Below are 26637 nucleotides of genomic sequence, written 5' to 3'. Positions count from 1 at the left end.
TGTTACTGCAATTGTCGCCACGACGTGTTCGAAAATAAGAAATCTATTAGGAAGTTCAACCTGGCGTGCGTAAATGGTCTTTTTGTTCGTTGTCCTAGCGGCCTAACCGCGCCTATTCTCTCGTACGCTTCGTCACGAGCGCTTATTAAATTAACTCGTTTAATTGGACCCGTCCTTTTATTTCACCAAGCGACCGCACGTGCAGCTCCCGTAGAAACCTGATTCCTATGAGAACGAACGTCGTTCCATAGTTTCCTCGTGTCTCCTATGTGCTACCCTTCTTTCTTCTACTATCTCGAACGAAGCTAGAACTATTTCCAGCTTCCAAATGCGAGCTGCTTCGTTGAAGAACAGCTTGCTAGTTTTGCCAGTCACACGGTATGGACACGTTTTACGATAGATTGACAAAATACGTAGCACGTTTTTAGAATTCAAACGTTCATGCTGAAATGGGTTGACTTTTAAGATAAGATACATTTCATTCATTAAAGACGAAGCAAGAAAATATGTAATGCGTAAAAGCCGCGTGAACGTAAGCTTCATAAAATTGTATACTATTAATAATTGTATATAATTGTACGTATATATACATATACAACATATATACGTATACAACATAATTGTATATAATTGTGAGATTTAGGTAGAAATATCAAGCAACAAAAATATTAAACATATTCTTGCAGTTACCTTTTCTAATCGCAGTATTAAAGAAAAGAATCCAATAACGTAAATTGACTAAAAATATTGCAAGTGAAACATTGTATTAACATGGTTTGAAAAGAATCGTTTTAATCAATTTTTTATTTAACAAGCTTTAACTCTTCATGCTACAACAAGAAAGAAAATATCATTTCAGTTATTTGTATTAGATTATTCAAACAGAAGTTCGCATATTATTTTGATAAAATTGATTCATTGGATTTGTAGAGTACTATAAATATTAGTTTTAAACATGTTTTAAACATTTAATACAATTAGAATTCTAAGTATTTTGTTTCGAATAAATACGTTTAATGGGAAGACTATATTTTATTATCGCATTCAAGATTCTTACATAATGCTTGTTTCAGGAAAAACTTATCTTTATGGTTGCCCTGTTTAGAAAACGAGAAATGATGTCTTGTGGAAAGTTTTCTAAGAAATTTCTAATAAATTGAGCTCAAAGGATTTATTTATTGCCGTTTAACATATTTTGAAAGTAGTACTGATTAAAGTCAAGCACTACCGAATATAAAGATCGATAATATCGAAATTACGATTGTGATACCTAGTAATGTTACCCAGCATTACATAATAAATATAATTTTTATAAAAGTACTTTTGCGTTTATTATAAAAACGTAAAAATTTTGAAGACGAGATACATTACATAATTATAGTTATAGAAAACATACGAGAACAATTTACGGTTGATTATAATATTAGTCGAACAAGGTGTAATAAAATTCTTTAAATGACTTACATTATAAGTTTACAATATACTTGTAAATCTAAGTAAGGAGAAATACAACGTAAGAAACGAGAGAATTTCAAATTTCACGCGTGAGTGTGTATCGGAAACGCAGAGTAAAACTCGTTAAAACTGAGGTGAGAATGCACTCGAGATAAGATTCAGTATTTAGTGTAGTATAATTCAATTTACAACCACGTAAGACGATAACGTGCACGAAATACATACCGTGACACTCAAGCACGCCGATCTTTTACGGTAGCCGACGAAAAGGAATGCGTGATTATCAATAGGAAGGACCATAACGACCAAGCTACTTGGAATTCCGAATCATGTTCGAATTAACGAATTATCTTCTTCGAGACAAAGTGTATCAATTTTCCTTGTTATTTCAATATATAAAATAACTCATAATTAGAAACAAAACCACTGTAAGATATAAAAGGAGACAATTAGATTATTTTAGCTGTTAAGATGAATTAACTCGTTACTAGATTGCTATTGTTTCAGACGAATGTCTTATTTATACAAGAATTTTCCGCTTTCTAATGTGTAATTAGTGAAATAATTGTAAGATTGTACGAAACATACATTATATTATGGTTGATGAATTCGGAAAAAAAAAAAATAGCAAAAATCTTATTTTGAGTTTTTCTCAAATGCAACTTTTCACGTGAATGAAGTTTAATTCTCATTTATAAAGTCTTTTAGATTTCTATTTGAGAAGTATACTAATTAAAATAATTTGTAGTCTCTATATTTACATTTCTTGTCTAGTTTAATAAATGAGAAGATAGACAATATGGAGGTAATATCACATAAAGACATTTTTTCTAAATGAAATGTGATTTACTTCTTCTAACATCTTATTTCGTAATTAAATAAATAGGCTCGAATAGGGTTTATCTTTAAACGATCACGTAATACTGTCGTCTTCAGTATATCACTTATAAAATTAACGAGCATTAAATTGGAATGAGAATCTACTCTTACGTGAAATTACAGTGACAAATAATATATTTCAAGTGGAAATGTGTAAAGGTATAATAATAGCATACTAGTCGGAATTAAGGAGAGCTAACTAAGTAGTAAATAACTAGTCATTTAAAAAGTATAATTACTATAATCTATTTTCTTTTTAATACCTATGGTTTCACATAATTGTATCCTTAAAGCAATATATTTGATTAAAATCTGCTACTTATAATTTTAATGCATATATTTAGTGCTGTTGCTAAATATTTTATGTATTATAATTTGTTAAATCCATTTTTTAACGAATTCTACAACAAATTAAAAATTAGTAAGTTACATTCTCTGCAAATTGTAAATGGGTTCCTCGTTTTCAAAAAATATTTGGAGTTATAATTTTTTCTGTTTATTATAAAATTAACTATTAATGTTATATTAACGAATCCTGTATCAATTATAAATACAACGAAATGATCTTGCATTAATATTAGAATAAGTTTATATTACTTTTGGAAAAAATGGAAAGTTTAAGTCACAATATCTTGATTTAGAAAGAAATACATCTTCGTATGATTTATTTATGAATTTGAAAAGGTACAGGTTTGTTCGAAAAATTAATTACTTACATATGCGCTATTAATGAAGTTTCTTTCTAAAATCAGCCTAATAGGGAAACGTTAGGGCGTCTGTATTTTAATGGATTATCATATATAAAGGACAAGAAGAAAGCTACCGAAAATTACCGATCGTAATACGAATTGTGTTCCTATGTCGAAAGATTTTCCTCTTCATCTGCTACACAAAGAGAATAGATTTCCTTACAAAAGTAACGATTTATAATTTCAGACAATACATTTTTATGCCCAGCTACATATATTAACATCATTTCGATACATCCTTCTATTCAAGAAATGAATTGAGATTAACAATAAAAAGTAAATGTCACTTTTTTCAAATCGACGACCAGATTTACAGTACTTGTACTTCAATGAAGCATTTCCTGCATGCAGTGAAAGTACCGAGTATTAGCTGGAGAGTAAACAACAGATATGAAACCTTTATGTAACTCTCTCTTTACGTCCGTGTTGTTCGTATGGTTGCTGTATGTTACGAAGAAATTCATCGCCGTAATCAGCCGACTCCAAGTTCCCGAGCACGAAGCAACTGTCAAATTTACAAAAATCATAGCTATTTAGGTCGGCGATTGTGCTTTATCCGCTACCTCTATATTCCGTTGCCAGCGATACGAGCTGAGTATCGTGCAGTAACAGCAGTAGCAGAACGGTGCTGAATATGAAATTCTTCCGAATGGACCGCTACTAGTCTCCTCCCTGATGCTGAAAGCAGAAATTCTCGATAGTCAGTGTGTACACAAAGCATATGAACGACCGAGTCGGTTGTAGCGACGGTGATCTGGGCCGATCGATCTGTGCTAAATCGATTGGATAGGTAGTGTAACTGTATCCCATGTCGCGCTTTGATTAGTTTTAGTATCCATCTAACGACTGTTATTACTTGCTGTTCGTTTTGATCGATGTCGCTGGCAATGAGTTGAACGAGGTACATCGAAAACGCGCTCATTGCCGCTCATCCGTCTCGCATAAGTGGTACACCGTAATTCCAAACTAATTGCCGACAGCCCTCTCCTACATCGATAGGATGCAAGCATTATGCGTCGATGCGTATCATTCGTCCGTTATGATCGGGATAATTCCAGAAATTAAGTCATCATCGCGTTCTCCCTGATTTTTTCGTCTTTTTGTTCTTTGCTTTCGTTTCACGTTTCTTCCTCTCTTTCTCTTTTCTTTTGCCCCTTCTCCTCTTCTTTTTTAGTTAAATATAGGAAGCTTCGCGTTTACAAGAATCGAGAAGCAAGTATTTTTCATTATCGAGTACATTTTTACCCCGAGAAAGCGTACACATTATCCGTGTTACGACAGAGGATACGCGTTATAGTTTTTCTTTTGCGCTCGATCTTGTTCTAGGCTCGAGTCTGTGTTTATCTGACATTGTAAACTGGAAGATTTAGTTAATGCAATATCAAGGGCGACTATGCTTTTTTAAAGGCAAATAATCGCTTCCGACAGTTTGTGGCCATTACCGCTTGCTTTCACGAAACGTAGCTTCGATATCGATACTTGTTCGCATAATTTTGTACCAATTCTCTCAAATGTGATGATAGGTTCTAAAGTTACATAGTAAAGCTGAAATACGTGTGTCGTTTTGCTTTCGTAAACAATAGAAAATTTTTAGCATTAGATGTACCCTCTAGAAGTTTGATCCACGTTCTTCGTATCTTCTAGTTTTTATCGTTGCATATTAAGGATATTTGAGAAATTGTTATTACTAGAAGAATGAAAATATCATTTCTCAGGGACCACCTTTTGAAAAATTCTTTTTTAAGAATCAAACATTTATATCATTGAACAAGAAAGAGTACAGTACGTTAGAGATTCCTTGCTTTCTACTCGTATAATGCTTTTTATTTTGTTTCGATTTATGTTTTAAATATTTGTTGATTCGTGCTAATAAGCAGAGTGACAGAGAGTTTTAGAGGTATTCTAAATATTGTTACATAAATAATCATTAATTTCAAAAAGATTAAAGTACCTGCTGAGCTAAATACTTCTTCGACATGCATAGGTTAATAATTTTTATAGAAAATGTCAAGACTGACCGACTAGTACATTAAAAATTATATGATTCGATTTAAGAACTTATATATGTCACCTTCATATGATCTCGTTCAGCTAGATAAGCGTTTAGCTACAGAAAAACTAATTACGCCAAATTATGTCACTCTTAAAACCATTCAACTTCTGTCTGAATTTTTTTTTTTCGTACAGCAGATAATTTACTAATAATTCGCATTTCTAGATTAAAATCGGCTACTTTTTATACGCGTATTTTATTCACAAAGAATAGTTACGAAAAGAATTAAATATCCTAATGTTGACTATTGTAATTATTTATGACCCGGTGATACTAAATAGTTGAAAATTAAATAAGATATTAAAATTACATATTACAATGGAGTAAAATGTAAAGCGTGCTATCTTTCTATTTATATAAATAGAAGGGATTCGAAGTTTAGTATATAATAACTGAATGCTTTTTCTAAAAACAACATGAAAATTAACTATGAAACCATTCAAAGTATCAAGTAGGTAAAACTTGTACTATTCGAAAAATACGAAGATAATTTGTGAAAGCTGCAATTACATTATCTCTGATAAGCTTGTGATGATTGACTAGTCGTTTAATTCGTAATTAATATCTATAAAAAGATATCAACATCGCTAAATGATCATTTTAACAGTATATCTACAGGCTGCATTCGTGTTGCAAACATCGAACGTTTTTTATACCTTTTACAAATTAGGTTCGATCCTTTCGTAACCACGTTGCAGCAATTAAAGTTAACCAGCGATACCATGTCCTTCATAATTTAAATAACACAGCTTAAGGTCGCTATCATACTGGTCTGCTGCCACACAATTAAGTATTTATTATCTTAAACTCGTTTATGTAAAATATGCGCTAATTATACTATCAGGAATAAATACTCTTCTCTTTGCTATTTTTAAATAACAGAATAAGCAAAGTAATTTTCCTTTCGTTTTCCTGTCATAACGACCAATTGCCAATGTGAAATAACTCGTTACTAGGGATGAGGTCAATTTCAATATGAACTTACAAGTTCAAATCTCTTCTAATATAAATGTTTTGCTTCATAAGATTCGATCTCTACTCACAAGAATCAATGTTTCATTTTCTGCACTTATTATTATTACAAAGTACTCGAATTATACGAATCTATTTTGGAAAATGGAAAGAGCATTTTACTATGATATTTGAAAAAATCTAATTTCATGAAACTAATGCTCTGGAAGACAAGAAACTACATATCGTAAGTGTTATGCACTTACAATTTGATTTCGTTCGAATTCAATGTTGTTATCAGTAAACTGTCACAAGAGTACCGTAGTCTGTATATTCACATATTTGTATAAAATAAAATAGATGAAGTGCTTACAACAAGCTTAGTAAAAGTACTTATCTGTTTATTTTTTACATTTCTCAAAGTATTTACAAATCGTTAAAAAAGTTATCTCGAGTCTGTTTAAAGATGTCCACTTTTTTTTAAGGTAGATATCTATATATAAGATTTGAAATTTTTCAATCCTATTCAAATTTATTTGCAATATTTAGTGCTTGCTATGTTACTAATGGTGGAATTTACTCGTAACTAGGTTCAAACTTTGACCAATTGACATAGCATTGAATTACTAGCATTTTCGAAACCCACAGATCACTCTGAATTTCTAAACCAGTTATAAATCTAACAATTCACTGCAAGTATGTACACATAATCATTGAAACGTCACTGCATCAAGTAATATTTCAAATCTATCGAAAGAAATTTAGATACTGAAATTTACTCGGATTTGCGATATTCGTGTTATTTGTTCTTTACGTTAGATCACTTAATAAGTTTTAATCAAAGTTTAACATGAGATTAGAAGAAAGAATCCAGTTCAGTTACCGATGCATTTTCCCTTATCCTTTTCCATTTAAAATCTAACTTTTGATCTCTAACTTATAAAATCTTCGTAATTCAGAATTTGCTCAAAATATTGTACTAAAAATTTCCTTTCTGAAACTTCGAAACCATCTTCAGTGTGTTCTTATACATTTGCAGATAAATTGAACATTTTCAATTTCCACCGCTGCTTCATCCTTTTACAAAATTGATAAAGGATACAGTGTTGTTGCAAATAATTTCGATTTCGACTTTCGGTTGTCATTCTTTCCTCTACCAATTTTACCTATTTACATCTGCTAAAAAATAAATACTAGTTAAGAAAGAGCATACAATGGCAAAACAACATGGTTTCAACAGACTTCGATCAATACCTCATTAAAAATTAATAAAAGAAAGGCGACAGAATTTGTGAAATGACATAATAACATAGGCTTGGTCTCAGTCTGTGTTCAGTGCACACTAAAAAGACTGGAATAATTAGTGACAATACCGTTTCGTTTCAAAGCAATTTATACATGAAAACTTGTTTCAAAGGAGTAAGATGAGCGAGAAGGGGAAAAGCTCGAGCTATCCGAAACACTTTAAACGTTACAAAAAAAAAAAAAAAAAAAAAAAAAAAAAAACGGGAAGCTATTCCTATCACGGTGAAATAACTACCGGGACATTTACTTTTCCCGTAGTTTTTTCTTACTCTGTGCCGATTTCGAGTGGCAAGAGCCAGCTATGGTAGGACACCCCGCGACTCGAGCTATGCCACTGCTCCTTTATGGCACTCGACGAGGCGGAATGCGCGATTATCGACAGATACGACGATAAATGCCAGTCGCAGAATGATTGCAGTTCGTTTTAGAAGCTCGCCGATTTGCCTTGTCGAGGCAGACCGGCCTGGCTGTCCGCTTTCTCGCTCGTTCGACCTTCTTTCGCAACGTTCAATCGTCGGCTACGTGCACGCGTTGTTATTGAATCTCTAAATCCTGCGTGAAAATCTCGGCAACAACTGTGTACGTTTCCTTATTGAACGAGATTTCGCGATTTCATGCTGGTTGCACGTGGAATTTTCGAACGCTTTTCATAGCGTTTCGACAGGAACGAATCGTCCTTTCATCTTGCTCAGGGATGCGTTGAAGATAATCCAGATTCGCCCATGATCCAAATATCGTTGATCAAGGTGATGGATTTATTATGAAAGCTGATGAGTGACGTGAATCGAACGGATTTAATAACATGTAAATTTATACTTCAGATAGGACTTAATGTTTCATCGATTGGTCGAATGGACAGTTTTACGAGCTTTTGCTCGCGATTGTGTAAGCTCTTCTAAAAAGAGCTTAGCATTGAGTGTAGTAATTCTGGTTCATTTTCTTTCTAGAAATGATCGTCACAGTAAAAGTGATTTTGATGAATCGAGAAAAGGAACGAAAGATAGCAAATTATAATTGAGCAGGAACATAATGGATTTTGCTTAAAAATTAACACTAACGTTGCAAAAAAGAAAAAAAAGAGGAAAGGAAACAATTATCTTGTAAAAATGAAACAAAATCTGTAATAAAAGATTTATTTCAATACGTTAGGTACATTTCTTAATTAGAAGTTTTAAATCGTCATTATACTATAGATGTTTATGCATTTGTGAAAAATCGGGTCGAAAAATTTTTGTATAAAAATTCGCAGAATGTGCCTAATAATACAGAAATGCGTCAAATGTCCAGAGTATAGTAATCATTATAATATTTACCGAATAAAACAAATCTCTGTTTAGGTTTTCTTTTTATTTATATTCGCAAAAATTTGGATTTACTTAGATATCCGCGGTTTAATAATCGCAATCATATATTTGTTTTAATTTAATTTAAATTTAAATTGCATCTGTTAGTAAACAGACGATCAAATCTCAAAGAAATATGTTCCGATTTTTCTTAATAACGACGCATTACAGACGAATACAATGTAATCGCAACGAAACACAAACAGAATGCAGGCAATAGAACGTAAAATAATAAGATAGAATTGCCAGGGTCTTATTTGACCCGGTCGTTTTATATCGTAATCAAAGTGACAGAAAAATAAGAAGCAATCACGGGATACGTCGATACGGTGCTTCTTTAGAGTTAGGTTATTTAAATTACTGTCACGTCACACAGTCTTCCTTTCTCTGCGATTGAAAGGACAGCTCTTTCTTTATCTCTTGCGATGGTGTTACGAAATACCGGCAAGATGCGCCGCGAGAGATCCTCGATCCACGATTCTCGCAGAATACGACTCGGTCAATCGCGATCGAATGGATGATCAACTGGATGAGTTGCAGAAATCCAGCGACTCGTCGTTGTTATTTTTCCCCCATGTCTTTTGCTCGCCACGAGGTGACGAACAGCCGCTGCTAACGATAAGATCGCGTCATTTATTTGGCCCATAACAGTTACGATTTCCTTTGCATCGAGGTGTCACACGAAATCGTATTATACGTCGTATATTTTATTTGATTAATTTCAAGAACCAATTAATTATAGACCTTTTGCTATCTTTTTCATTTTAATGAGTGTTAGGATCAAAACAAATAAAGACTAGATGATAATAAAGAAGATGATATAGGTTTCTTTCTTATTTGAGATTTTCAAGTAATTAAAATAGAGTGATAATTACAAAACAAACAAGACACTGCTTATTTTTGTTTATTTTATTATATCTCAGAAATATTGTTTGCCGTAATATGAGAAATACGCTGATCTTTTGAAAAATTTCGTGAGCCTGTAACTATTTAAAAATTTCTCCTTTCTTGGATTCAATATGCCATTTTTCTTTTGAATTATAAAGTGATATTAAAATCAGAAGAGAACCATAAAAATGAACTTATCCCGCGTATTTTCCGTGATCCTTGCAATGTTTTTATCCATTAACATGGTTGTATGAGAACTTGAATTTTCCTATAGAATATTTTTTAATACGCGTATGTAAACAATTTTTAATAAAGTATGTTAATCTATCTTTATTTAATACGGTAGTGTAGCTCTATTAAAATGAATAAAGGTTGAAAATTTTCACTTAAAAGCATTACGAGTTAGAGGAACTCAAGCTATAAGTATATAAAACATTAAATCTCTTAAGATAGAGAATACTCTTAATAATTGCTTATGAACTCTGAAATTTTCATTGGAAGTTTTATTAATTTGGAAAGTAGAACAGGTACACAGCGAAGTATATAATCAGTACATCTACTTTGAGCAATTTAAACTCTGTAATCGAATTTTTCCGCGCTTCTAGGCAGCTACTATTACGGTTGATTACATTTTCATTCTGAGGCGAGGAATAGAAACTAGTAACTCTTACATATACATTGCGTAATTGCGATGTAACGATATAGTAATAAAAGGAAATAGTGTACAGTAGGTAATAAACGTACAAACTAATACTTAAAAGGTATAATAGATGCATATAAGCATGTAATTTTTAAATCGTGTCATGCTATAGATTATAGAGATCTATCTGGCAATTATACACGTTGCAAATGGGACATTCGGTCTTAGAAAGTAGGTGTGAATACGTGAGTTTAATGTGACTTTTATTTATTACGTCTATTTTGTTAGGTTTATTAGCATTATTTCTGTTGTTTCCGTTTATGATTAACGGAAACTAATAATCGTTATAAACAAAATGCTTAATAGCAATAATATAGCGACGAAGCGGAATAACAAAGTGTAAACGTACATAGACATGTAACGTACGTAGGTGATTTTCAAATCACATGATGCTAAAGAGGGTTATTTGGCAAACTACCGAAGCGTCCAGCAAACTACCGAAACGTCCTGTTTTGCGACCAAGTTTTCAGGACAGAAAAAAAAATAAAAAAAAAATACATAAAAAAGCTCCACTCCCCAGCGGCTTAAACCCAAAAATTGTATCATACAATGAAAAATGTAAAGCGCCGATACATAATACAGCATGGCTACGTCGTACCGCCGCGTATCGGTACCTTTGCCTAACATACCATTACAAAAAATCACCGTTTATTGTGAATATGTACCTAAAACTGTATTCTTGGACTCAATAAACTTTAAATCTCTAAAAAACAAAAAAAAGGGTTATTTGGCAATTATACGTGTTACAAATGGAAAACTTGATTTTAAAGAAATAAACAGATTGCTCAACAGCAATGATGTAGTAATAAGACAAAATTGTACAGTAATAAACGTATAAAATAATACTTATAAATCATAGATACAGATACAGTATGTAGCTTTCAATCCATGAGATATTATAGGAGCTTCAAAGAATGTATTTACTTCACGATGATTTGATTGTAGATAGACTTACACGAATGTTTAAGTTTCGTGAGTTTAACCGATTTATTTATGTTATTTTATTTTACTTCATACGACAATCGAATGTGATACTGTACAATTTTTTCACTGACTGTTCTACAACAATAATATTGAATATTAAAGTTCTCTTTAAAAAAAATGTTCAAGTCAGTTGATCGACTCTTCCATCAATGGAAGGGTACCGCTCCCACTCGGTCGATTTCGAGGACAGTCATCTAAAGTGTCACAAAGCAAGGTTAAAGTTACATCGAAGGCACCGTATGTTAGAGCATATTGCCGGAAATATCTTGGCCTTTGGGCGCGGACACTTCAAATCGGAACGCACATCTGCTCGAGCAATTTGGAGCATTCGAACAGTTAAGAGTACTGCAGTTAACACTTTCGACCGTGAAAGTTCTGTTAGTATTATGATGCTTGCGCTTACGTTGCAACTGCTGATGTTATCCTATAATGCCCGATAATTATTACAGACGTTTGGGTAATGTATACATTTTATAACAATGATAAAGCAGGCGAAGTTAAAATTGAACGAGATGAAAAAACAATTTGGAAGAAAATGATAAATGTGTGTTGGCAGTTAAATTGTTCTTGCAAGTCAATTTTAAGTTGATCTAGTAATAACGCTCAAAATGATTGTAATTGTATTTTGTGTGTGTGTATTTAGAAATATTAATATATTATATATGATATCATTAATATTATTATATAAAGAGAAAAGGTCTGTATGTATGTTGGAGATAATCTCAGAAACTATTCAACGGATTTCCATAATTCTCTTACCGCACAATTAGAAGCGAAAGTACATTTCCTTCAGGTAGACATTATTTTATTACTCAGAAAACCGAATCGTGAGCATGAATGCGACTCAAGTTGAATTAACGCAGCCTGGTTCATCGCACGATTGCACCTCACTCGACTGATAGTCGAGTGGTATGTGGGTATAGGTCTAAGGTCTAACTCAGGCGAACCATTTTAGAACACGTCACAACCACAAAACGGTGGTTGCTTGTAGTTATTGTGTGGTTGGGCAGTCGGTGGAATCAACCACTCACGAACCATTTTTTATTGGTCGCTTGAAGACCGTACCGACGACAAACAACCACACTACAAGCCTAAGAACATAATGAATTTCAAAGAGAAAACGTTGTTGTTTGCTTCTATTATTACGTCGAAGAAAATGACGTCGTAGAAACAACATTTTTTAGGCTCATCCTATGGTAGAAAATAAAAACGAGAGCTAGTTTAACTCGGTTATTCATTGAGAATGTATGGTGACAAGCGACGAATAAAAAATTATTCGCAAGTGGTTGATTCCATCAACGGCTTAATCACACAATAACGTCTGCCTCAATTAGGCCCAACCTAAGAGAAGAATATTTTTCTTACCGATAATTATACATAATCGGTTTATTTTTAAGTTTAAAATTAAAATAAATTATAATAAGTTAAAATTAAAAGAAATTTAAAAAATCAATATCAATTCTTACCAGTAATAGAACTAAAATTTGTAGTTTATATAGAAGTATTATAATATCAAACAAAAACATAGGAAAAAATATCAGTTTTCTCCAGCTCTACACGCACTAAGTCGCGAACGAAATTTAGTAATGAAATAAAAAATTTAAAGAGTAAAGTCACCTTTAAAATGCATTATATAATTGTCGCAACAAATTACATCCCATGTTGCCTAGATTATACTATCTCAAGTTATCTGTACCTTCCAATTCGCTTATTACGAAACCACATGTCGCTTTGTGCAATTATATAATCGATTTATAATTTAATAATTTACAATTTGTAATTTATATCTCAAAACGGTTTTATAATTATTCTTTTGCTACCAAGTCTCAATTATCGCTCGAAGCTTGCTCCTTTTACACCAAATGAAAGATCTTGATCTTTATTATCTTTCTTCACCAGATGAGATATACATATAATTAAGCGAATGATCATATTTTATTTACAAGATAAGATATTTAATATACGATACTATTTTTCTATTGTCGCGATCCTTTCAATTTGTTCCTGTAGAATAATATCAGAACGATAAAATATTTGTTGCAATTAAAAAATCGAGAAAGAAGTAAAGTGTGTTTAGGTTGTTTTGTTTAAAGTTATAAAGCCAGTCTGGTTTGGTATTTTAATTTATTCATCAAAATGGAACAATTCTCTGCTAAAACTGTGAAACCGAGACTGGAACGAATACCAGCGCTTCGTTTCTCCTAATCGAGTTTAGCATCGTCGAGCGCATTACAGCTTTGTGAAATAAATATGCCTTTCTTCCCCAGAATTTCAACTACAACGCGAAAATTACATTATTCGTCTCGCATCGAGTTCTGATTTCCTTTCTCGCTTAAATACAATTTTAACGGTAGTTTCCATATTACGGTCGCCGAGTGCAATACGAGATTTTTGCATTCCAAACAGTTAAATTCTCTGCCCGAGTAAATTTACGAAGCCTTTGATATTTCATTTCATTGTTTAATTTAAATTAAAGAATACTACTTAAATGCTACCGTTCGTATCCAATTGTTTCGATCGATTTGCAGTAACAACAAAGTATACAACATATAATAATAAATTAATAACTTGTGCAATAATAAATCAATACCATCTACTATCTTTGTCATGGAATTAGTAGATAATACATTTAAATTACAATCCCAGTCGAATTTTACGATTACTGAGTCATCCATTTCTGTGTATTAATTTTCCAAAAATTAAAAAAATCTTGAAGGATATAAAAGAAGAATGAAATTGTGAAATCAGCTAAGGAGTCTGTTATCTCCGAAATCTTTCTCATTAAAAATTTATAAAAATAAAAGAAAGTCAGCTCTTGTAACACTAACTTGGGGTTAATAAAACAGTTAGCAACCATACATTGATATGTATGTCCATTAGTTGTAAGTGTCACTGCTAAAGTAATCGTAATAACCTTTTTGTTAGTTAAGAAAAATCTTTTTTAACTTACTTATATGTAGCATAGAAATTAAACGTTTTAAAGATTAACGCTTTCTTAGATATTCAAGTAGCAAGTTGACAATTACAGATACCACTATCGTCACTATATATTGTACATTTTCAAAACCCAATTTTATCATTCTACAATATTCTATATATGTAGCTGTATTTAAGGGTACGGGATAAATATATGTTTATAAATATATTTGTTAAAGGATAAAATTATTGCAAATTCTCTTATTGATAATATTATACTTGAACCACGTAAAATATATGTATCCTGTTCAACGTAACATAACCCAGTTACCTTTAAGCGATTCTGTAACTTTTCCATTTTTCACAGTCAAACTAGATTGTCGAAAAGATTGGAACCTCCGAATCAATACCTCGCAGGGTTTACAACAAGAGATTCGAACGTTCTTGCTTTTGTACGTTTAAGCCGTACTATCGAATTTTTCGAAGGCAGAATTGGTTGAAAGCGAGGTCGACCCCGACGATGTTGAATTTGCATAATATATCGGCTTGAATTCACACTTAAATTGGTTGTTCGCGACCTATTGTAAACAGATACGTGCATTTGTGTCTAGTAACACAGGAAAGTGGAGATAAGAGAAAATAGTGACGAATCGTAGAAAATATTAATGTTTTCTAAAGAAATTTCTAAAACTACATTTCTAACATCAAGAGAATAAATTATTATATTAGAGGGAATTCAATAGCAAGAAATGCACTTTTCTACTTTGCAATGGAATTTATTTGTAAATGGAAGTAAATTTTCTCTCTCGTCTACAACGTAATTATACTTCTATATACTTGAGTAGATTAACGCTGCGGTGTAAGGTTATTTGAAATTTATTGCAGATTACAATGAATTTATTGGAAATTAATTTGTTTAGCACGAAACAATCTTGAAAATTTCCTCAGGAGTTAAAAGTTCTTCGTTAATAGCTTATAACCAGAAACTCTTCGTTTCTTTACGATAAATTTTCATATTTTTCGTTATTGCTTGACAAACCTCTTTTATTCGAAATAGCCCATTATAATTATTTATTTATGAGAAAAAAGATTATACTTTTTCATATTTGTCTTAATTCTTAAAAATAATAATTACAAAGATATCGTTTAGTTTTAGTATATATACTAATTAAATTGAATACAGAACAACGGTCGATAAAAATTTAAAAAATATAGATATACGAGTGTATGATTCTATATATATATTATTATTTTCAAACAAAATACCATTACTCGTAAGTTGTTATTTTGTTTTATATATTATATATATGTATACAATGTATCATTTTATATAAAATATACGTATATGTATATAAGATATATAAATATAAAATTTATAATATATATTAAATATACATTAAATTTGCTTCATATATTTATAAGATTTCTAAAATTGTAATAATTGAATTTAAACACAAATACTTGGCAAACAAGTAATGACAAATATGAAACGATCGATTATGATAAGACAAAATCCAACGTTTGCGCATTCTAAATTTCACAAAATGCTTATATTAGATATTTTCAAAGTATCGATTATTTTAAACAAAATTTTAAAATAATTTGAAACAGAGCCAGCTGAAATCTGTTTTCTACTTAGATGCTCAGGATGCGTAAAAAAGTAACTAATAAAAGCCAACCAATCAGCCGTGCTTGGCAATATTATGACATAAAATTTTAGTAGAATCAAATGACTGCCCTTTACTCATTAAGCATAGTGCGTAAAGGTTATCGGTGATCATGTATTTATAATATTATGTGTTCATACAACATAGACAAATTACAAAGTGTAGAAAAAAAAAGAAAGTGAAAGTTTGGGTTTATTTTTAACCAAACAATTTTTTCCTAATATACGCTTAGCATCGTAATTTGAAATTAGTTTTCGCTAATTACGAACTACATCAAATATAACGTTTCACGAGCATCATTCTTTTTGCTGCCAAATTTCATCGACGAAGTGGTGCGTTGTTACGTTCAGAAATATTTTTTGCATTTTTTAAAAAATCAATGCTTTTTTTCGCCGATGCGAGTCGATCAACGTTATTTTTTCCCTGATAATTGCAATTAGAAGAATGTGAGAACAAATCAAACGAACAGAAAGATTCGATAGTGAGACATGAAGCGATGGCTTAAAAATCAGCAGCTGCTACCAGATGCGCGGTTGTTTCGGAGAATCTTCGTAGGAGAGGCTCGAATTAGGTGATCTTCACGACTTTTTCGGGAACGTCGAGAGTAGCCATTAACAACTCCAAGTTCTGGCCCATCTGCTTCTTGATGTTTCACTTCTAAATAGCCTAGTGTCTTAACCGTTCGATACGATAAGGAGTGATGGATGGTATCAAAAATAGAACGGAACTCGATTAGAGCAGTTTGTAAACCGGAGTGTAACACGAAAGGATACATATAGAAGTAAAATACGATGTTGATAATTTATATAAAATCCTAACAAGATTTAATAAAGATTCGTCGTCTGTTATTTCGTTAAATTCGTATTTTCTAATACTCTGTACGTTAATTGTTACTTGCGGCTGTAGATTAATAATCTTTGAAAAGAAAGATTCTCTGTTTGAAGTTTTTAAGCACTTTCGTCCAAAGAGATATTTTCTACAGAAAGCATAATTTGAATCCTAATGCCGTATAACACACAGTGGAAATTAAAAATAATTTAAAATAACAAGAATATAGATGTTACGCAGAGTGAATTACATTTGTAGTATTTAATATTGTATATCATTAGTATATAATAATATGCAATAATAAATAATAGTATAACATTACAATTTAATATACGAAATCTCTATATAAACGTTTAATCTTTTTCTTCTAGGAGACAACAGCTCGAACAATCGGTGTATTGTGAGGCTGAATCCCGGCGTACCGCTGTCGAAGATGAAAGACAAGATATTCAAGGTGCCAACCAGGAAAAGATAAAGGTAAGGCTGTGCTCGAAATAAACGAGAAATAATATTTTTTTTTTTTTAATGAAGTCCATATTCCAGATTCTTAACAATATGTACACATTTCTTATTAGTTAAAATGTCCCAAATATGAGTAGTTTTACAAAATTCGTTTCGTTGAAATTAACTACTGTATGAATATTTCTTCTACTTACTGTAGATTTAACAATTTCTATCAAAAATTCCAAAATGTCGCGACTGATTTTGCGATGGAAACTCGTTCGAATTAGCCGTGTCAACGCTACGGTTTTCTGTTTCTGTAGGGTACTACGCAAGATTTATTCGAATTGCTGGAAAGAGTGCAGTGTTCGCGTCTTGATGATCAACGATGCGTTTTACCACCGTATTTCTCTCAGGTAAGAGACACATTAAGATGCTTATTCATGTTCCATTCTGCTGAGTCGAATCCATGCTTTCCAGAAGCTTTGGTTCTAGAAAGATTGGCTGGATTAAAATGCTCCATTAAGAAGTTTACGAAGGCTAATATCTTTCGCTAATAACCACTATCATCTGTAATCGTCCAACCATATACATTGAAATATTTTATTTTGTTCAACTTCGACCTTCTTACAGTTCGTTAAGGGACTTAGGTACTTTTATTGCTGTCGATATATAACTAATTGAAATTCAAAGATTTCATAATTTACTTTTCGTGTAACAAGTTGCTTTGCCTTTCACATATATGATTTTCATCCTAATTAAAAATTCCCACAATGAGAATTGTAAAGACAAAATATACAATCGAACTGCTCATTATATCAAATGATTAAATTTTATGATCTGATCGGATTTCAAGTGGAGCAAGGCTATTTATATCCACTTTCAACAACAAGATAGATATTAATAAAATATCCGTCAGACATATAATTATCATTTTAATTGTACATTATTATAACAGTAACTAATAATTAGTAGAGAGTTAAATAATCAAGTGAAATGAAAACTGTTATAAATTTAATGAAGCTTGAAAAAATCTTCGCTTTATGTCTGTGATCTGCAACTTAGAAATTACATTACCCTATATTACTAGGAATTAACTTTTTAATTTCAAAATTTATTTCCTCATATTATAGTATTCTGCAATGAAAATATAGAATAAAATTATTACAACTCCTTATATCCATAGTCTATAACTAAATTACATCGTATGAAAACTATTTCAAATTGCTGTTTAGCTTTAAAAAATGCATATATTTATGTACGGTAATGGGATACTTTCTTTAGAAATATAGCTACTAGTTTTCTAATGCTTGTAAGAGACGAATAGCTTAATCAGGCACAAATTATTTTACTCCGATACATGTTACTATCAATATCAATGCATAAATTCTAATTAATTGATACGTCGTATAACCACAATTGGATTAAGTTATCCATGATATGAATATCTAACGTTTCCACTCATGATCCAAATATAATACTAGGCGTAGTCAGTATAAGCACTCTAGTGGAAATCCCAGTCTACGGATTAGCATAGAAGCATCGTCGTTCGCTTAAAGGGTATTTCCTGATAGAGAAATATTTATCTACAAAAAAAAAATAATGGCATAGTAGCAAACACGTACTAGGAAAGTAAGGTGACGTAATATATTTGTTTAATTCAGTATAAGTCTCATATCTTTTGTTATTAAACAAATTACACAAATTTTATGATACCAACTTGAACAGCATTTTATTTACGTGTTAATCGTGTTCTTTCCTAATACCGGAAATAATTTGTCAAATACTGCCATTTTCACGATCCTTCTATCGTTTTCTAGCTTTGAAAGTATTTTTCCCCATTCGTCCTGACAGTTAGTATCATACATTTCCTTTCTGATGCTACTGAACAATTTATTGGACATTTAGTACATCTAGGATGTAAATAAATGTACGTAATAAAACTTTTTGTTTTACAAAACGAATTGAAAGTGACGTGCGTTAATACTAGAAATACCACAGCAGTCAAAATGACTAGTTCTACAATTTTATAAATGTGTTAACCCTCATTTAGGGGTCATGGTCCCAGATGGATTAATAATACCAAAAATGTACTATGTAATATGGAATTCCTTCTGTAAGAAGGTAATAAATCAATAAATATAAAAATATTCTATTATTACGTATTTTTTAAAGACCAGTCATTTTCACTGGTTTTGGTAGAAAATTAAATACATAATATTAAGGTTTATTTTAATAAACATTATTTCTGAAATTGGCAACTGTCGGACGATTTCTCATTGGACTCATGTTGTATTGTTTAAATAATGAAACTTCTGTAGGGAGATATATATTCTTTTTATTTTATTTTACTTTATTTTCTAAATAATAAAAATATGAAAGAAAATATTCTTAATATCGAAGTAAAAAAATTGCTAACAATACGGTACTAATAACGAGATTAACAGCTAATGATAACAACCAATATAATTAGGAGAGTTCCCAGTCTATATATTTGATAAATTTTCAGTATAAAAATCTTAAATTTATTAAATATTACACATGAATTAAATTCATTTGAAACACATAACAATAAGATGATGAATAACATTTAAGTTCTAAATGTATATTTATCATCTCTATGAAATGATACGAATTCATGTAATTAACTATTTTATTTACGAGGTAGATCTAGAATTACTTAACTTTCTATATTTAATTAAATTCATTTATTATATTACTATACTTTACACATTTATAAATTAATGTTAAAATAATACTCGTAGCTTTCAATTTTATAAAACTTCGTCAAATTAAAAATTTCAATTGAATTAAATAGAAAATTTTATCGAACGGTCGTCATTTAATCGTATGCATCGAGCAATAATCGAAAGGAATTAATAAAAGTAAATAATGGCTAATAATGGTAAGCACACTTTCGTGATTTTCATCGAAAGACCAATCATGTACCTCGATTTCAATCCACTTAGTTTACCTTGTTTAATCAGAGATCCATTCTGCCGTTGTTTAGTCGAAAGAATCAAATGTATATCTTATCCAGTAGAAAGAGAAGAAACGCACGACCAAAGGCTTTGGCAAGGGGCCCAAGTAGTTAAGACGCTATTGTGGTTGAAAAATCTGTTCGTATGCAGAATCGGTTTGGAACGGTGCGCTTGCTTACTTGTCTGGTCAGTATCCACGTGCAGCCGGAATCTCAATCTGTCTGCCACGAATGACTCGAAGATAAATGAACGTCATCATCCACGGTGCGAGTAGCAAAAAGCTTTAGGACGAATCGTTTGGTCACGCGCTGCTTGAATTTCAATCAGGATTGTCTGCCGGCCTTTCTAGTCCTTCTAGTGTCTATAAAATTTTCGGTCTGTCGATTTCTAGGGGAGGATCTTGCTAGTCACGTGTTGAACCGTTCCAAGTGGAGAGTCCGCGCGAACGAAAATGATCATGAAACTCGTTCATTGGGGCGTTTTGAACCGCGTTTATCTAATGAAACCTAACGACAAGACTATTTCTTTGTTTAACAACGAAATTAAAACTTTGATGGGAGATTAACGTGAGTTTACGAAGATAAAGGTTGACAAATTTTTGCCATAGTAGTGTAATATATATAATGACGAGGCAAGAAGAACTGGGTATCTTTTTTGGCTAGAAACTGTTGACACAGGTTTGTGAAAAATAAGGAAGTCTACCCTTTTTCACGTTTGCAACGTGTTGGAAACTGACAGGAATAATTGAGCGATTGATACTAATGAATCTTGTAAGTGAAGTGTGGAAAAATTACAAAACGTACACAAAATAATTTGGCGGCAATGCAATAGTATGATAGTAAAATAAAAATTTCTATAATATAGACATATAAATATGAAACTATAAAACTATATATATATTATAGAGATTTGTGTGCTTACCTTATGTTAAGAATCTAAATTTTTTCTCATTTACACAGGTTAAAATAAAAATGACAAGTACATTCCATCTGCCTTTTTGTATCTCTACTTCATATGGCTTCCAAATGCAATAGCCCGTACTCATGTGTATAACACGTGTGACGATGATGTCGTGAGAAACTTGGATTCGCAAGAGTTTTTAAGCTTTCTGCTTCTGAGTATTGAGAAAATTTATTCGATTGACCAATTACTATACCGTGTATCGGTATAGTAGTTTTCTTTTATCACGGAAAAAACGACGTATGATAAGTACGTGCAACAAGTAAAGGAAACTTACCGACAGTTGATACACATTCAGTTGGTTAGTATAAAACCTTTTCTGTTCGCTGTGATCAATTCAGGTTTACTTGTTTGAAATCTGTTTTATTTTCCGCGAAAAGTAGAAAGCATACGAAATTTTACTTATAAATAAAAAGTAGTAGATAAAAATTATCCGATTTTAATAAAACAAAGCAATGTTTTCCTAGTTTTTGAACAACAAGCTTAAATATTTTGTTAACAATAAAATATAATATATAAAGAATTTACGAACAGATAATAGTAAATTATAACAGATAAACTAAGAGCAGAACAATGTATCAATATTCTTATCGATATGTTAATGCCATATCCAATTAGCCAAATCGAAAAAATTACAGGATGCTAATTTGTCTTATGTATACATATTTACACATATTAATAAAATAATACATAAAAAAGGCAATAATGACAACTCAAATTAATATAAGCAATACAATCCTTGACGTTATTAAGTATTAAAGAAACAAATAAGCACATAACTATTTTGTAAGGAAATGTATGATAAATAAAGAGGACAAGGATTTAAAATGATTAATTTTATTTTATAAGTCTCCGTGTATACGTAGTATTATAGCTACTCCGTGTATTGTATTTTACTATGGACATTCGGAATGATTTGCTTATTATTTATAAGTTAAGATAATTTAAAGGCATATAAAGAAATGAATTTTGTTTATTAAACATATTTAGATAAATTTGACTTTTCGCAAGGGAGATGGCTGTCTGCATTGCCCGTTATTCTTTTTTGTCATACATGTTGTCGGATATAAATTCATAGCAATGATGGCAATACGGATGACTATTGATAACGAACAAATCATTCACATCATCAAACAAACCATCCACATTTTCTGCAATGAAATATAGGTAATAATAAATTAGATTAATTGCAAGCATCAAACAAGTATACGAATAGTGAATTAATTTTCAAAGTACGAGGATTTATACTTTTCTAGATGAAATTTTATCAAAGAAAAATTTATTTTATTATTTGAATTTATTTTAAGTTCTAAACTGACTCTATTCTGTGAATTTCAATTCAGAAATTTTAAGGCTATTGAAAACAAATTAATAAGCATTTAAAAGGAATTATATAAAATTTGTAATCGGCAGTGAGAAAAAAAAGACAAAACGAGAATTAACTTTATAAATTTTACAAATGAATTTACATAAGCCGAATTTACATAAAAACGTAGTTTTTTAAAGAGTTAAAAATGGGACAAAAGGATGATCAAAAAGTATCAAATTTGTACCTAATTTATGCATCTAAAATTCTATTCAAGTTAAAAATATTGCATAATTTGTGGTTAGTGATGCTTTTGTTAAAAAACTGCTCAAGAAAGAAAACGATGAAATATAACAATAATTCTTCATGTTCAATGCATTTCATCTTCTTTTGGAAGTGAGTTATACTATAATAACGAACATATTTCACAGAATAAATTTGTATCGTAATACCTTGCCTTAACTTGTCGCGTTTTATTGTTATTAACGAGTTGAACGATATGTTTTCACATACTACATAAATATCGATTTTCCTTTACGAAATAGCGTTCGAATGTTTATAATTTCATGCATTCATTCCGAAGTTACGATCATTTGTAATCAGAAAGTTCCAATTCGTCTTTCGGACCATTCACCAACTTCTACCTTTTTTTTCTCCCATTACATTTGCCATAAGTAATTGTACTCTTGCGGTATTTTAGGATATCTATTACATTATATTATATTAGGATACCTATATATTATATTATATTGCGGTTATGAAAATTTTACTTGTTCAAAGAGGCACTAATTCGACACATTTTCATCATTCTTTCTTTGAATCGCTCGAAGCGTTGAAACCTTTAAAATTCTACGTTCGTTCGACAAAGCAGCAGGTATATAAAAGTTACAGGCTGTAAATCGGTTTTATGTTTTACTGGAAATGGTATAGGCATCGGCCGAAATGTTCGAAATGCGGGTTGTTGTTATTGGTAAAGCAAGGTGCATATATGATCCTCTCAGGATGTAAGGGGGAGGAGCGCGCTTCCGGCCGTGCAGGTACGCACACCGGAAGTGTCGGTTGAACCACCACGACCGGTCGTCATGGTGTGGCTTTAACCGAATGGCCGGGAAGATTTTCTGATTTCTGTCTGCTCGCAACCCGTGAAGATCAGAGATCCAAGTTTGGCGACGTTCACGGTATACAACAGGTTATTGTATCCGCTGGTTTCACGTGGGAATGACCCCGAAACTAGCGCAAACAGAGCCCGAACTTGACATCGTTACGCTTTGAGCGCTTTATGAAAACGTTTCTGCGTCTAGTATAATGATCAGGTTTTCTGCATTTTATAGTTTCGTTTGTTTGTAACACGATATACTACGCGTTGCGTGTCGTACTAACACATATTAAATTCTTATTTGTAAGTGATGCATAAAACACATGACTAGTGAATTAATTAGTTTAGCGCCATAAATAAAGGTTAAGCTATTCCTCTTTCCTATACATGAAAAGACAGCTCAAAGTAATTTTTTTTTAATTAAAAAGATAATTAGGTATGTACAATACATATGTATAACTCGTCGTTATACGATGATTATTGCTGAAAGTAGAGGCTTATTGGTAAGTAAATGTTATTGGACCGTGTTACGAATACTGTAAAGAAAATTTCTACTAAATAGAGGAAATCGCAGTAAATAATTGTCCTTCGTAATATAAAAATAATTTTAATTTTAATATGCTATAATATATTCGATGTTATAAATATTCATATAAACGAATTTGATGAAACAAGATAAATCTATAGAATCGTAAAATTCTACTAGTCTCTAGTATTGACGTTGATGTAAGGATATCTTTCTTAAAATCAGTATTTAAATGGTGGAAAGCAGAAGGAAGCCTGTAGTGTTTGCGGAAAGAGAGGGAAGAGAGATATGAGGAAATTTTTTAATCGAGGTCGTTCAGTTTTTATCGGTGCTAAAAGTGAGACGTGTGAGTAAGTATTGTCATGATAATCAACAATTCTCGTTTCTGTTACCTAATTTTAATTGTCTCTGTGTCAACAATAGAATACCCTCTTAATTTGACACAAAGAAACATTGTAAAGTGGCATTTATTTGCGTAATACATTTCGTGCCCACGTGGCATCGTGCATCATTAACTACATCTTTTATCTTCGTCGAATTAAATTGTAATTTTCCGTATCTAATAAAACTTCAACGTTCCAGTTATTATCGATCATTCTTTCTGAGCATTAAAATTCTGATATTCTAAACGGAAGAACATCGTTCTTTCGAAACGAGTTTCTTCTCTCTCCATGAAAGTTACTAAAGAAGCCTGTGATTGAAAAAGAGAAAGTACAGACGTCCGGTTAGTCAAACATAGCCGAAATAAAATATCCGTGTATCGACAGATACGTGTGATTCGACACGTTGCTCTTCAACAATAGTAATTTAACCGGAGCGCACCTGTCTGTTATCTTAAATTCGAATCTAGTTCTGTGAGAACAGAAAGAAACGGGTAAAAGGAAGCCGATATCGCTATCTATTCGCTTTGTCCGATATAATTTTCATTGAGTCGAGCACAATCGCGGTCTTTCCTCTCCGAGACTTCTGCAGCTCAGCCTATTGCCGTAAATCATAGCACAAATTTTCACGCGTAAAGTAAGCTTCACCGTTACCCTATGACCAGTTATTCTCTCAGAGAGAAACTTCGACGTTCGAGAAGAATATAGAAAATAACGTCTACCCACGCATCGAGACAGCGGGTCTGAGTTCGAGTTGGAGTTCGGTCGACGCTTATTGCCCAATGTCTTTGACTTGAAGAGCAGTCGTTAAGAATGGAACAAGGTTAGCATTTTCAAAGAGTCGCGCGACGTGGAAGAAGATACGCGGGAAGAAACGGTGAAAGGGGGAAAGGATGGGCCGACCGTGAAGGAAAGGAGAGACGACGGGCCAGGGATCGAAAGAGGAAGTGGCGAAGAGGGGGACCGCATCGCGAGACGATCCATGCTCGTAACCGAGGAGCGTGTTGTTGTGTCTTCTGTCGCTTTCGGACGCAGGAAGTTGGGTAAAATAATGAAAGAGGTGGACACAAAGGAATGGGAAGCCTTGGTACTATCTACCTACCGGTAACGAAATAAGTCGACCACGAAATGACATCCGCTCTGCTGCCAGTCTCTCGCTGCCATGGCAGTCTGCTTCCTTTTGGTTTCACCTTCCCCCCAACTTCCCTCCACCTGTCGTTAACTTCTTCTCGAATACCAAAGAATTTGTCTCTTGATTTCTTCGGTTTAACGGAAGCGTGCGGCTTTACCATGTGATCGCGTTCTTTTCGCCATGTAAGACTCATTCTCCGTCCGTGCTTGCAAATTGCTACAATTGGACCGAATACATTTCGAACGAATTGACTCGGACAGGATTGAATTGCGGTTTGCTCCTTTAGAGTTGATCATCGTCGCCGCTTGAGAACTTCTCGTCGAGCATCGTTCCGATTATTTAAATCAGATTGCGGACACCTTGTTCCTCATTCTACGTCATGTTTTTAGTATTAAGTTGTTCTTTGTTAGAGTTGTCGGAGCAAACGTTCGAAGGAATTGATTTACAAAGTTTCCATCGTCGTATCAATTTTAATCATTTCAATATTAAACGTATTAACTCTTAACTGGTGCCTTTGAACTACCGAGGACCATAATAATTTAAATTACCCACTTAATTTTAGAATCTTTCATTCATTTTAATTTTGTTATTGATCTCTATCACGAAGAATGTGATGTATGAAATGAAATGAAGTACTCCAAATTTTAATAAACTATCACAAATTATTACAGTCATTTAACGATGCTATTTGAGGATTAATGTTTCGTTTTATGAAAAAGGTGAGTGTCTTATTGACAAACCAAAACATATTTTTCAATATAAAATCGTTTAAAAAGGAAGATGAGATACAGTTTTAATTTAAATCAATAACATTCTATGCACACGGCACTATATCGTCATTTCGTTCGAAAATAGTCTTTTCGATATTAATGATACTTTTTAACATGATCCCCTGCTACAAAATAGGTCGAGCAAATAAAGTTCAGTAAGCTTGTTACACAGAGAAACAAATCTAGTATCATTAATTCCGATGACATTCTGTAATTTATAATACAGGGGAGGAACAGTGTAAGTTCATCATAATTTAAAATGTGCCATAATTTATAATATTCATACAGTCATGGATGACGATATATCACAGAATCGCAGTAAGACAA

General features: G+C 32.2%; 1 protein-coding gene across 5 annotated transcripts in view; it reads left to right on the top strand.

Annotated features, from left to right (window-relative positions):
• The window catches only part of LOC100740507 (rap1 GTPase-activating protein 1), a 253514-nt gene that overhangs the window by 143010 nt on the left and 83867 nt on the right, over positions 1–26637 (top strand). For all 5 annotated transcript variants that reach the window (XM_003490103.4, XM_012386551.3, XM_012386550.3 and 2 more), the window contains 2 exons: positions 17090–17195; positions 17483–17575. In XM_003490103.4, coding sequence (XP_003490151.1) covers positions 17090–17195; positions 17483–17575 — 199 coding nt within the window. The remainder of the gene's footprint in view (positions 1–17089; positions 17196–17482; positions 17576–26637) is intronic.

The sequence above is a fragment of the Bombus impatiens genome, unplaced genomic scaffold, assembly GCF_000188095.3.
Source record: "Bombus impatiens unplaced genomic scaffold, BIMP_2.2 scf_0396, whole genome shotgun sequence".
In the NCBI taxonomy this organism is placed as follows: Eukaryota; Metazoa; Arthropoda; class Insecta; order Hymenoptera; family Apidae; genus Bombus; species Bombus impatiens.
This window is presented reverse-complemented; position numbering and strand designations above follow the sequence as displayed.